The 14,078-nt window shown below is 35.3% G+C and overlaps 1 protein-coding gene across 1 annotated transcript in view; it reads right to left on the minus strand.

Moving 5' to 3' along the window:
- The window catches only part of LOC145695177 (D-serine dehydratase-like), a 63,720-nt gene that overhangs the window by 29,030 nt on the left and 20,612 nt on the right, over nt 1-14,078 (minus strand). Inside the window, exon 5 of the mRNA XM_081772141.1 lies at nt 3,764-3,947. Coding sequence (XP_081628267.1) covers nt 3,764-3,947 — 184 coding nt within the window. The remainder of the gene's footprint in view (nt 1-3,763; nt 3,948-14,078) is intronic.

Genomic DNA, 14,078 nt, shown 5'->3' on the forward strand with positions numbered 1-14,078 from the left:
AACGCCGTTTTACAATGTAAAAAGAACGATGGCTAGGTCGGCTCCTTAAAATATAGAAATTTTGTAACCAAAAGTATAATCTCTCGGAACTAAACCTAGTATAAATTACTAATTGGTGTTAACCTGAATTATTTGGAAAAAAGGGAACACTGAGGAGTCTGACCGAAGTGAAAATTCCATAAAACAAGTTTTGGCTAAAGCCATCGAGTGTTACTTCCGCCATTACGAGTGATAGCGTAATGTGCAGGAAGTAGGTTTGTTGGAGTTCATCTCAGCGGATAACGGGACCAAGTCCCATATTTAATAGGGCATGGAACTGATACCCGAGGAGATTGATTGCAACATGTAGATAAATAGGTTTGCTAACCTATTCTGTTCTGTGAAGTCAAGGATCCAAGTGACGAGGACCAAAGGGACCATTTTGTAGGAACCTCAACCAATTGGGTAACATTCATCCATTTTATTTTTTTTTATTTTCTTCTTGTTCCGATCATAAACAGAACCACTAATTTACCAAATGGAGTGTTGCAAAATAAAAATGTATAGTTAAAACGAAAGACGTTACGCGTTTAGACAGCTCATCTCGTTACCACTCAATAGAATGATATCATAAGAATATGTGATCAACATCGAAAATTGTTGGTGAACTTTACTTTAAGCGCACCGCTTGATATTAATATTTTCCATGTGAGAATTGATACGGTTTTCCTTTATTGTTAGATTAAGTAATATCTCCGCCCTGAAATGTCATTTTAACGTGTACCTTATTAAATAATGTGTTTAGGTTGCTTAGGTTAGGTAAGATTTAAATTTAACGTGTCCTATAATATACATCTATCTTGATTGTTAGGTTAGGAAATCAGATTGTGTGCTTGCTGTTAAATAATGTACTTTTGTGTGGTCTTGTGATATATTTCGGGAAAAATATATCTCAATTGCTTGTTTAGGTTAGGTAAATTGAACTTGTGTGCTTACGGTTAAATAATGTGCTATTATTTTGTCTTGTGATATATTTTGGGAAATACATATTTTGATTGCTTGCTTAGGTTACGTAAAATGAACTTGTGTGCTTACCGTAAAATAATGTCCTGTTATTCTGTTTCGCGATATATTTTTTTTTTACATGTATTTCCAATTGCGTAGGTTAGGGCTTTATGTAGGTTAAGAAATTATATTTTGAAAATGATTTCGTCCATATGACTCGGGACTTAAATGTGGAAAAGGTTTTGGTAATTTAGGATAGTAAATATACCGGTTTTTCATTGTTGTTGTCTCATGATATGCGAGTGCATACTTGATCTATGCAGATTTCAGATATATTTAAAATCTTGTTCGAATATGCTTCCGTGCAAGACTCTGTCTTGGGCATATATTTAATTTAAAGGTGCCATTCACGCGTCATGGAATTTCTTACATATTTGCCTCATCGGAAGTCAACGTAGTTAACTGATGTTCAACTTTACTGATAAACATATACGTACTTACATTTATGCAATTTGTCGATCTTAAACACAATTTGAAATTTATTATGTGTCCATTGCTCTTGAAAATTAATGACATTATATTGTGAAGTTAAAAGTGATAATAATGTTGATAATGACGTTCTAATCTCTCATAAAATATGTAAACCCTGGCGTAGAGAAGTAGAAGTAGAGCATTTTTTTTTCATTTGTAAATATATCATCTCATTAATAGTAGATTTTTTTTGTAGATGTATTATGTACGATTGATACATGCTACTTGCTTGTTCTAGAGTACAATGAGAATGTAGTAGCAGTCATGTAGGCTTATGTTGTCGCCTAACTCAAATGATATGTACAGGGTTATGAATCGTGAACGTCTATTTAGTAATAATTTTAGTAATGATAATGTCATTTTGTTAAATGAATAATTAGAGCATACGGACTGTTATTCTTAAGTGATCACGAACTGAGTATGTATTGTAAAGATATTGAAATGTGAAAATTGATACAATTTTGAAATTAAGTCAATGTAGTAACATAATATCGTAATTGTTTAAACGTACTGCGATGTAGGCAAATATCTAACAGACTTTATTCTGTTGCTCTGGATAATTACAATGTAACTGTTGACTGATTGGCACAAATAAACAATCACGACCGAATCTCAATTTTATAATTTTGAATACTGCTCATAGAGTTAAGCATATGTAAGTTTGATATTTTTTTCTTTCATTTAACTTAACGACGTTGAGTCTTCTTTCATTTCGATTGGCCACTTAACAAGAATTTGGAATCTTTTGATAAAATTTGTTGCGCATGCTTGAACTGATTTTTTTTTAAGCTAACATAACCTAAACATTAAGTTAAAACATAACCAAAGAAAATGGTTTGCTATAAATTGTTTTATTCTTGAGATTTTCTCATCCCTGGAAAAGACTGTCATAAATCGGCGACCCTTTGCTATAATATGTGAAGCTAGGCTGTTATAAATTGACGATCCAATGCAGGATTTGCCTGATATGTATTCATTTCTTTTATGATCGTAAAATTTGGTGTGTTATACATGTTGCTTTAAACATCAGATTGAGAGGCTTAAGTATGTCACGCTCAACACGTGGACCAAATTTTCCACCTTTTTTTGAAAATTGACTAGCATCTTACTATGCAAAGTTTCACCCATTGAAACGACAGGAAGAACAGTGAACGAATGAAATGAAACTTTCTTGCTTTGAAAAGTCTTCTCACGTCTTTAACCCCTTGAACACATGTGATATGTTTCCTGTCAGTTCGTACCGGAATGGAGACTGATCGAAGTTGTAGACTTGCGAAGTTCGTTTACATTGTCGCAGATTTTTGCAAGTAATTCTTTTGATTCTTGTGCAAGATTCTCTCCTCTTCCTCTTATTTCAGCTTGCGTCATTACGACTAACGATATTGTTTTGGCATTTGAAATTGTGGACTTAACCATCAGATGCAGAAAATGGAAAGTCATGTTTTGCTGTATTTTAAAAGCCCCGAGTTGAAGGTCTATATTGTGGACTTTGATATCAGCTTCTTGCGCTGTAATAAAATATTTTAAATTGTCCTCTCGTATCTGTTTTACAATATTCTAAGATTTCCTCCTTTTGCTAGTTCATTCTATGACCAACTTGCAAAAGAAAGAGACCGAGAAAATATTACATCTTTAGGATCTGTAAGCAACGTAAATTTGTTTTGGACGGCTTTGTTTGAACGTACTTTTGTTTTGTCAATTTTGTCAGTGTACTCTTTGTACTCAACTATAGCTTTCTTCTCTTGATCTGTTCTTTTTCTTAATCATTTCTGACAGCATGAAATAGAAGGTGCACAATTAGATCAGATGACGTATTCTCTTGCTCCGGAGGTGGTGCCCAACCTTTCTGCCGTGATAATTACCAACTGTTTTACCTATACGAAGGGTTGCTTGTGTCATCTTCGTGCAACTCAAGGTCTGAATCATATTGAATAGTGTCAGAGAAAGCCTACGAAACACTTAGCGCTATTATCACAATCTAGTGGAAACATATTGGGAAATGAGATGTAGATTTTAATTTAATTGCAGATATCATGATAACGAAAATTCAGTTGAAAAAGTGCCGTTCGGTCATCACTGGATCAAAAAATTATTTCTGAACATGGAGATCGTACTCAAAATACAATTATTTTTATCATACGCATGTTTCAGTCTATTAATATACTATATATCTATATCTACATCTAGCTAGCTATATCTATCTATATATACAGTATATGATTGTACGTAATTTATTGCATTTACTTACTTGAGATTTGGGTTGTCTTGAAACACTGCAAAGCCTGTTGGAAGTGCCCCCTGTTTGGTGAGTCCCATGAAACCACAGTCAATAAGTATCTGATTCCTACGTGGATAATGGCCTATTACCCTCGTCATTACTCTACAAGCAATCTGATTAAAAGTACAAGATCCCAGAGATTCCTGCTGAGAATCTGGAAAGTAATTGTATACATATTTCGTATTAACTAAATTTGTTAATAAAAATTTAAACTTGCAATACTGTAAAGAGAGAACATCGCAGACACTATGAGCAGATTATTAGGCCAGCTGGCAGCCAAATCGGAATCAAGAAGGGTAGATCATTTTTTTTCTGAGATGTTTGAAGTATAATATAAAACAGTAATAACTTTGCAACCACAATATGCAGAGGTGTACTTACAGGAAGGGATGCGTCCAATGGTGGTCCAGCCCCAAAGCACTTCCTGTCCCCTAAAGGGTGTTTCAACGGTTTCTGAGTGCACTAGATGTACTAGCCCGTACTAATTTTCAAAGTGTGTAAAAATTTACCATGGTCGATGTCACTTTTTTTATAGTATATATCGACAAATTAAAAATTTCAGGATGACAATCACCAAAGAAACCTCTTACGTTTTGCTCTCTATCGATTTGTTAAACACTGACAAACGGCAGGCTAAGCAACTGCCAACGTTGGCCCTACGTTCTAATTGACTACTTTGTCGACTATTTGCCAACCAACTCAATTGCCAACGAAATCCCTACAAGATAAATAAAATTGAGATTATGGATACAAGGTCGAATCTGTTGCATAAATGACAGCAAATTGCATGATTGGCTATTATACTTTTTAAATTACGTTAGACCAACAAATTTCATAACTTTATTTTTGACATTTCTTCCAAATTACAACCGTGATGACCATTAGCCTGCATAGGGCCTATGAAGTTTGCTGCGAACGTGTATTTATCTATAGTAGTTGTATTTTAAACACACTTCCTCGCTGTTGACCATTTAAGAGGAATCTTCTTGATGTACGGGTCAAAGAGAAAGTCACTGTCACCTTCATTCTTCGTTGCTTTAGATTCTGAATTTATCTTCGATAATTCTTTAAAAAAAACGATGGATTTATTCTATCTCCTTTTTTCTAAGTTGCTAAGGTATATGTTAATAAAAAAATATCTGAATAGAGCTATATTGTACTATTTTTTCTCATTGGTATAATTAAACACACTGTGTATGTTATCTAAAGATATAGCAATAAAAAAAACTTGAAGTCCAGAGCACCTGCAGGACCTGACGGGATACCCTTGTATATAATCAAATCCTATATTGATAAATTTAAATATTCCCTATGGATTGCTTTCAACCTTTCCATTAAAACTTACATCTTCCTTGATGAACGGAAATCCTCGTTGGTCTGCCCGATATTTAAATCTATAAAGGTAACCAAGAAAGTACTGTCGCTTTTTTTGTGGAGGTTTATGTTCAATTGACCCTCACACCGTAAGTTGAATGCGAATGGAGATAAGGCAAAGGTCAGTTGTTGGTGTGGGTATATCCAACATACTACCTGGCTGTGGCAATTCAGTTACATCGTGAACTTGCGTAAGGACAGAATGAACATGAGACCTCCACAGAGCGTCATAAGGTCGTGTATGAAGTACGAGTTCAAACTGGGGTAAAACGCCGCTGATGCGAAGCGGAAGATATGACAGGCCTTTGGTGAGGATGTCGTGACTATGCAAACAGTGCAGCGGTGATTTAACAAGTTTAAGAACGGTGACGAAGCACTCGAAGACGCACCACGTTCCGGAAGACCAACACATGTACAAATGAAGATCTTCAGGCAGCAATTGAGGCTTACACTGGCCAGATATGTGAGGAACTAGGACTACAATTCAGTGTGAGCGGAGAAATCATTCGGCAACATCTCCATCAACTTGGGAAGTACTCCAGGTTGGGTCGATGTGTCCCACATGATTTGACTCAGGGCCAGAAGGCAATGCGAACAGACACCTGTTTCTTTGCTGTCTCGTCTGAGGAAGGAGCCATTTCTGGACAGGGTGTTGACGTGTGATGAAAAGTAGGTCCTGTACGAACCTCCACGGCGCCGTCATCATTGGTTAGATCCCATGAACCGGTTTCACAACAGCCAAACCCAGCATTGTACCAGAAGAAGGTCCTCCTGTGTATTATATGGACTGCTCGCGGCATCGTGCATCAGGAACTGCTACCAGCTGGTCAGAGCATCAATGCAACTGTGTACTGTCAGCAGTTGAGCCGTGTTCACGAAAAGACCTCAAAACTCTGGAGCCATCACATCTGAATTGTAAAGGGGTTGTCCTATTACAAGACATCGCTAAGCTCCACGTGACTAGGATGACCCGGTGCATCATTCTACGCCTTGAATAGGAAACACTATTGCATCCATCATACTCTCCGGACATTGCACCGTCCGATTATCACCTGTTTCATTCCTTGGACAATCACCTTAGAGCAGGGCATAAAATTTCGAAGTCAAACGAACTCGCCAATCCAAAAGTGATGGTCGCCAGTATCTCTCACATACAAATTATGAGAGATTCTTCCCAACCTAGGTCTTTGGTTCGACAAAGAGAAAGACTATACTAGGGTATAAAATTTCAAAACCACATTATTAGATTCAGGATAATCAATTTAGAATTGGACAATTCATGTACATGTTACAAAAAATCTTACCTTAAGAGTTCACGTTCGTGTAACGCTCTCTCTGCACTTCGACTGCAGTTTTCGGATCAAAATCCTTAAGTGAAGGGCCATTGATGGAAATTGTCAGCAAATCATCCAGTGACCTACTGAACACTGGTCGCCAGCCCTAAATTTTTAGTTGCCAATGGCGACCGGAAATTTTGCGAAATGCCTTAGAGGACGCCAGTTCAAATCCCTAGTAGAGGTGAAAAATGTACTTGATACCTTTTTCGCTTCACAGTTCCCAAGTTATACCGCGATGGAATCCATGACCTTCCAGAACGTTGGCAGAAGGTCGTCGATGGTGATGGGGACTATTTTCATCTTCCAGGTACGTCTTACATGACATATCGATGTTCGAAGGTGGTTTGTGAAAAAGCGACAGAACTTTCTTGATTATCTTTATAGTAATAAGTGTGAAATTATTAATTTTAGACCTATATCAACTTTATTCACTTTTACGAAAGTATTTGAACAGATATTATGTAAACGGATTATTGATCATGTTAAATCAGCAATTTCAATCTATTAACATGGCATTGTTACTCGCAAATCAACAACAACTAATCTAGCAATAGTCACTGACTTTATAGCTAACTCGATAGAAGAATGATACCAAGTTGACGTAATATATATTGACTTTGAGAAGGCTTTCGACAGAGTAAGTCATAAAATACTGTTAAACAAATTAAATCATTATAACTTTTCTTCAACCCTCACCATTTTTCATCACATATGAGCGAACGTAAGCACTTAATTGTGTAAAAAGAATTTAAATCAGACGGGTATTTTGCCTTATCACTAGTTCCACTATTACGTAGCAGTCCAGGTTCGAGTCCTTCGTTTGGGCCATATTATTATGGTTCTGCGTACAAGTCCTTTTGTCCCTAGTTGGGAAGACATATTATTACAGCACGAAAGTCCAATCGTTCAGCTACTCCCGCAGAGTAGGCACGACCCTTCACCCCCAAGCAATATAGCCTTGCACTGTGTTACCGATAGGTTTAGAAAATGTCCATCTCTCCGTCAGTCGTCCAACGATTCGAGGGAGCACAATTTGCCTTACTGCAATGGTCCAGATTCGGGAGGCACCCGCGAGAAGACCTAAAATGTAATGATGAAAATAGGTGAGGCCATCATCCACTTTCATGCACTTGTTGCATTAAATGTTAGATGATGTCGTGCTTTCTGGACATGGAACAAATAACCATAAATACTTTCGGTGTCATTTATTATTAAAAATTAAACATACCTGAAACGTTAACAAAATTACAAAGTAACCTTGTCCCAGTAGTGTAATTGGTTCGTAGAATTGATTCGATAGTCCTTGCAAAATTAATGTCTTGCTCCAGATCCGCATGTGAACGTTTACTATCACACAGCACAAGTCTTTTCATTTTCAATAGCAGTTTAATCTTCTTACAATATTCGTTCTTACCGCCACATTCACCAAACCGTAGGATGTCTACTCTGGAAAATCATAATGACAATGCTATTCCACGTTTAGTTCAAAGTATGTTGAATTGTAATGTAATTTTGACGGAGAATTGTCTAATTCATGTCTTTTCCTACCCTGGTTTTAGCGCCGAATGCTTTGTTCGCTTAAAAGTATCTCGTCCTCACACATCTTTTTATCACGAAGTACAATGTGGTAGAGTTTTACTTTAGTATTAGTTAATAAAGCACTAGCAGACATTACTAAAATATTAATTACCAATTCAGTAGATGAATGGTAACATATCACATACAACTTCAACTTTTTAAAGTTATAAGTAGTTGATATATTAAACTGATACCTGGGGCCGAGAGTAATATTCAAATTCAACGAAAATATGCTGAATCACGTTATGCACCAACACAAAAACAGAAAAGCTTAGTTTCTTCACATTTTAACATTTCTCTCACCTTTCTTCTTCCTTTTCTTCTACTCATGTTCCTTTGCGTACTACCAGGTGGCAGCACAATCAACGGAAGGCACACACAAGTAAACTGTACGAATTCAGAGGAACGTCACCAATGCACACTAGTGTAAAATTTGCGTTCAAGCGAAAACATATATTAGGCATAAATTTGGAGCAGTTACACCACAAGGTTCCAACCTATGCCCTTTACTATTTCTATTATTTATCAACAATCTTCATGATCATATACACAACAGTGACAAATTATTGTTCGCTGGTGATCTCAAAATATAAGCTAAGATAAAATCTGTGCATGATTGTCTTGATTTACAATACAACTTATTGCGAGATTATTGCGAACTGGTGTTCAGTTAAGAAATTTGGAGTAAATGCACACAAATGCAACGTATTATCAGAAACAAAAGTACCCTTCAATATGATTATAAGCTTAGTAATACTACAGTTAAAGATCTGGGTATTGCAGTCGACCCTAAATTAACGTTCATGAAAAATATCGAACATGTTATTCATGATGCGTTTAGAGTTCAATCAAAAATTTCTACTGTATTTGATATACAAAATAACTAGAATTTATCTCTCACTTGAAAATCATAGTAGCCTACACTGGTAGACAATTTTAATATTTACTCATTAGAACAGAGGCATAATATTGCCGATCTGGTAATACTCCAAAAAATGAATTCGATTGTTTAAAGACAATATCTTAATTATACTTCCATATTCCTTCAGTTAGAACTAGAACCAATCATACAGGTCTCTTTTATTGCAAAAAGGCTAGAACCAACATAATGCTTAAGTCACCTATCTCGAGAACATGTTTTCTTTTTAACGAATTATGTCATAAACATGATGAAACTCATATATGTACAATGTCCCATAAAGCACTAAAAAAACTGTAAAATGAATTATAATATTTCTACACACTAATTGGGCATATGCCTGTTGTGTTGATAAATAATAAATATATTGAGTGACGATTTAATAACTTATACTATTTCAGTTTTATAAATTTAAATTCTTGTCTTGCATGAAATTCATTTTGTCTGTCTTCGCCCCCACACACTGTCTTTGCTCGGCCTACGGCCTTGCACCTCTTGAATCCACAAATCTATCGTTTCTTTTCCTATTTCAACTATCTAAAAGATAATATTAATTAAAAATATTCACTTTTGGCAATTTTCCTGTCGGCTTGTCCCGAAAAGCTACAATCATGTCAAATTTAATCATTGTAGCCCTACAGGAAGTGCTCAATAATTTGGGCGTGTAAAAAGTGTCCCATATAAATAACATGGGAAAATTTTTTCAGTTCCCTATAAAACCACTCTAGGGTTGGATTTTTTTATTTTTACTGATTTTCTTAGGTAGTGCTAATAAAAACGTACAAGCATACCGAATTTCAAGTTTTTATTCCAATTTTAAGTAGGCTACCTAAAACATGAGATTATATGTCCAAAAAAGGCTTATTTAAATAACATGGGGAAATTCTTCATCCCCTCTTTAGACCCCCTAAAAATTAAAAAGCATTCACTTTTGGCAATTTTCCTGTAGGTTAGTTTCGGAAAGCTACAATCATGCTAAATTTAATCATTGTAGCCCTACAGGAAGTGCTCAATAATTTGTCAGCTCATGTAGTTACATATATATATATATATATATATATATATATATATATATATATATATATATATATATATATATATATATATATATATATATATATATATATATATATATATATAATATTAGCAGTTAGAGCATATGTTGTAACTGAAGTGGCACAGACATGGATTCAAGATTGCCTGAATTGTTAGTTAAATTGTCATAAGAAGATCCTGGGACTGGCGTTTGTTATATTTTACTTAAACTACAGATTATAAAAATTGTAACAAACGACATTCATTCTAAAGTAAATATCTTTGGAAGTATAAGAAATATATTAAAATTGAGCATAGAACTCTGCTACTTAATTGTCAGCCATCTTCTCATGATACAATAAACATATTTATTAAGTAAGTATGTATTTTATATTACTATTGAAAGTATGGCATTGTTGCAAATAATAATGAAATGTTAAAATCTATTCAAAGTAGGAATATTAATATAAAATAAAATAACTATCATAGGTTAAGTTTTGTTTTATTTTGATAGTCTATTATAAAAATACAAAGAAATTTATATTTTTGCGAACCAAGGAACCTGAACAATTGATAAGAAGCAGAGTGCTTTATCTAGTTTCCTCGACTTCGAGGGGGGTCTAAAGCGCTCGTTGATAAACCATATTCATTACCTACATACTACACTTATATCTTTAAGAATTTGGGGAAAATACTAGAACTTTGGAGGGAAAATATTCCCTCCTAACGTGTCTAGTCAAAACTCTGATAAGAAGTTCTACTTTAAAACTGTCAACTTAAAAAAAAAGAAAAGAAAGTAAATTTGAAGTTTAGCTTGAAATGGTTTTCTATACCTCCAACTAAAACATGTTAACACGAGGTTCCCGGAATATCATCTTAAAAATATTTTTTGGTGTAAAAGAATGATTTATGTAATCAAATTATGTTATTGTTTTCACTTTTTAAATTCTAAATACGCTGAAAATATTAGTTGTGATTGGTTCTTTCAGAAAATTATGAGCTTACAAGAAGAAACCAAATGTTTAACTCTTACTATCTGTTTTTCACACGAAGGATTCACACGCTGAATAAATACCTAAAACTATTATCGAACATGTAAATGTTCAAAACACAGAACAATATTCACAATAATGGAATCAGCTTCAAGAAATAAATATTCAAACTTTGTCCAAAGACAAGTGCAATCAACAAGCGAAACACAATCGAACTCAAAAATTCCCACCATGCAAAGTTGTGGAACACAGCCTGTGTTCTTGAGTCGAGCCTGTCCCTGGCAGAGCTCGGCCATCAATTATAGCAATCTTATTCCCTAGACAATGAGATACTTGTCCGCCAAATTTCGTTCGTTCCGGTCGGTGATTCTCGAGAAATAAATACTACATGGAAGTTAAACCGAGCCTGTTATTCACCGAGCTCGGCCGCCAAATGTAGCGATCTCTATTCATTAGACAGTGGGCTACTTGTCCACCAAAATTGGTTTAGATTCGACCAGTAGTTACAGACAAACAAAATACCACATACAAGACGAGCCTGTTTTTGGCCGAGCTCGGTCACTAAATATAGTGATCACTATTCCTTAGATAATGGGCTACTTTCCCACTAAGTGTGAATTAAATTCGGTCAATAGTTCAATTTCAAAGAATGGGGAGCAAAGTAAAGTTACTAATCTTATTACGGGGACAAGATTGGACCAAGGTGACTGAAAATCATATTAGAGCGATCTGCCTATTAAACGTGTTTGGAAATCTATTTGAGGCAAAATGAATAAATAAGAAACAATTAAATATTGATAAATAATAATAGAAAATATAGATCTGTTTCAATATTGAATTCGCATAGTTTGGAAGCCTACCATAACTTAACAACTATGAAAACAAACATTAAATCTTGAGTGTGTCAGAAATAGATTTAGTTGTCAGCTGTCAAATTACATTAGACCTGATCTGCTGTGACTCATACACCCTAAAATTTGGGACAATAACGCCATCTCATGTGCAAAATACTCCATACTTTTTAGACTACTTGATAACTGTAATCTCAATTCTTTTTCCTACTATCACATTTTTGTTTCTTCTAGGTCAAATATTAGAAAAACCCTGAAAGACGCGTCGAAGACTGCAGATGGGAACTTTGATGTCTTTAGCCTTAAGAAATTCCGATCTGTGGACTTTCTGAACTCCACAGATATATATATAAACTCTGAAACATGTAGTTTATTATTTTAAATAAAAAGTTTAAATACCAAATTTCATGTCTCTAAAACCTCACCATTGGTCCTTTCAAAAATTAATTTGTCCTCTTATTGTTCCGACGTTTCTTCCAAAGAAATAAAATACACGTATAATTATCACACGCTAAAATCCTTCAGCGTCAGTAGTCTGCGTGAGCATTACCGATCTCGACTGATGATGTTAGGGTTATCATCGACAAAATATCACAAAATAGATTTCCCAACGATGGACAGTTTGGCCAAAGCTCTTTGTATTGTCCTGGTAACGCAACTCTACTTCCGAATACGATAGAAAATCTTAAATTGCTTGTTACAGTTGAATACATCTATTTTGCTTCTGTATTTTCTTTTGGCTGGCTCTTTCGAGGAATGTACAGCACTTTTCTTAAATCTTGCTGTTAAGACGAACACATAGCGCCGTAAATCAGCCTCTACTATATGATCCAGTTTCAATACCCCATCCTTAACTGTAATCGAGTACTCTTCATCAACCGTATGTCCTCTCTTTACACATTCAGTTTTAATTATGTGAACGACTTCATTGCGCTATAATTACGTTTCGGTTTATGCACAAAGTATTTACCTAAAACATGTCCTCAAGTTTCATTTTTACAGCGGCATTTACTACATGTGAAGTCGCTGATCATCTTAGCTCTAACTAAAGTCGCTTTCACGCCAAATGTATTAGTGTGAAACTTTAGAGCGTAGACAAAATGATTATCTGTCATAAGGCATCTTCAAAGAGGGCATCTCCTAAAACAATGGAATCCTTTCCCTTTCGAAATTTCTTTTGTCCACTCTTCAATGGTTTGATTCTTTTGCTAATCCCTTCTCACCAATTTTTCTAAATTAATTCAACTATGGATTCCAAGTTGATTGGACATCCCCTTTAGCATCTCCAATCTTCCTTTGATTTCAAGGTACTTGACGGTAATTCTTTATTCATCTCAGGTACATCCTGGCAATGTCTCTCCTGGTGATCCTCTTCGTTTGCAGTATAGCTAGTCTGCCATCTCTTCTTCTAGTGTAGGGGAAGTTTTTAGTGACAAATGCTGCCTGGTGAAAGGTCTTCCTCACAAATCATCTAACTATTTCGTCAATTTCCTTAAATATAGTTGCTCCGACCTCAGCAATGGTCCAAATGTAATAAAATTTTGGTAATAGGTATATAGAGAGTAGATGCACCTTTTGCTTTGGCTTTAATTAGACGACTGAACTGCACAAAACTCAGGAGATGATACACGGAACTGCTTCAAATAAATACAAACCGCCTTGGTCCGTATTGTATGCACTCGGGCGATTAGGACACGCAATATCTTTAAAGCATTATGTCTCTGTAATTTGAGCTGCACAAAACTGGGAAGATGGTTTCCATAACTGCACAAAATGAGCCTTAATATTCGATATAACAATCGTCTTGGTTTGTGTAGTACGCACTTTGGCGATTGAGATATGCACTATTTTCAAGTGGCTACATGTCGGTGTCTGAGGTACACAGAATTGCACAAAGTGAATGCTAACGATTGAAATAACTATTCCCGTAAACGATGTTATGCGAGCTCCAGTGCCCGTTATGTACTATTATCCAGTGGCTATATCTTGATTATCTGCGGTGCACAAAACTCGATAGGTAATGCAAAAAATTACATAAAATGAATGATAATGATTGATATAAATGGTTTTATTCAAACTCCAGCGTCCGACATACACACTATTTTCAAGAGGATGTATCCCTATTACATAAAGCGCACAAAACTCGGGAGGTGATGCAAAAAACTGCACTAAACTTGCCCTAAAAATTGATTTATGTTT

Source organism: Thermobia domestica, chromosome 9 (assembly GCF_964235325.1).
Source record: "Thermobia domestica chromosome 9, izTheDome1.hap1.1, whole genome shotgun sequence".
NCBI lineage: Eukaryota > Metazoa > Arthropoda > Insecta > Zygentoma > Lepismatidae > Thermobia > Thermobia domestica.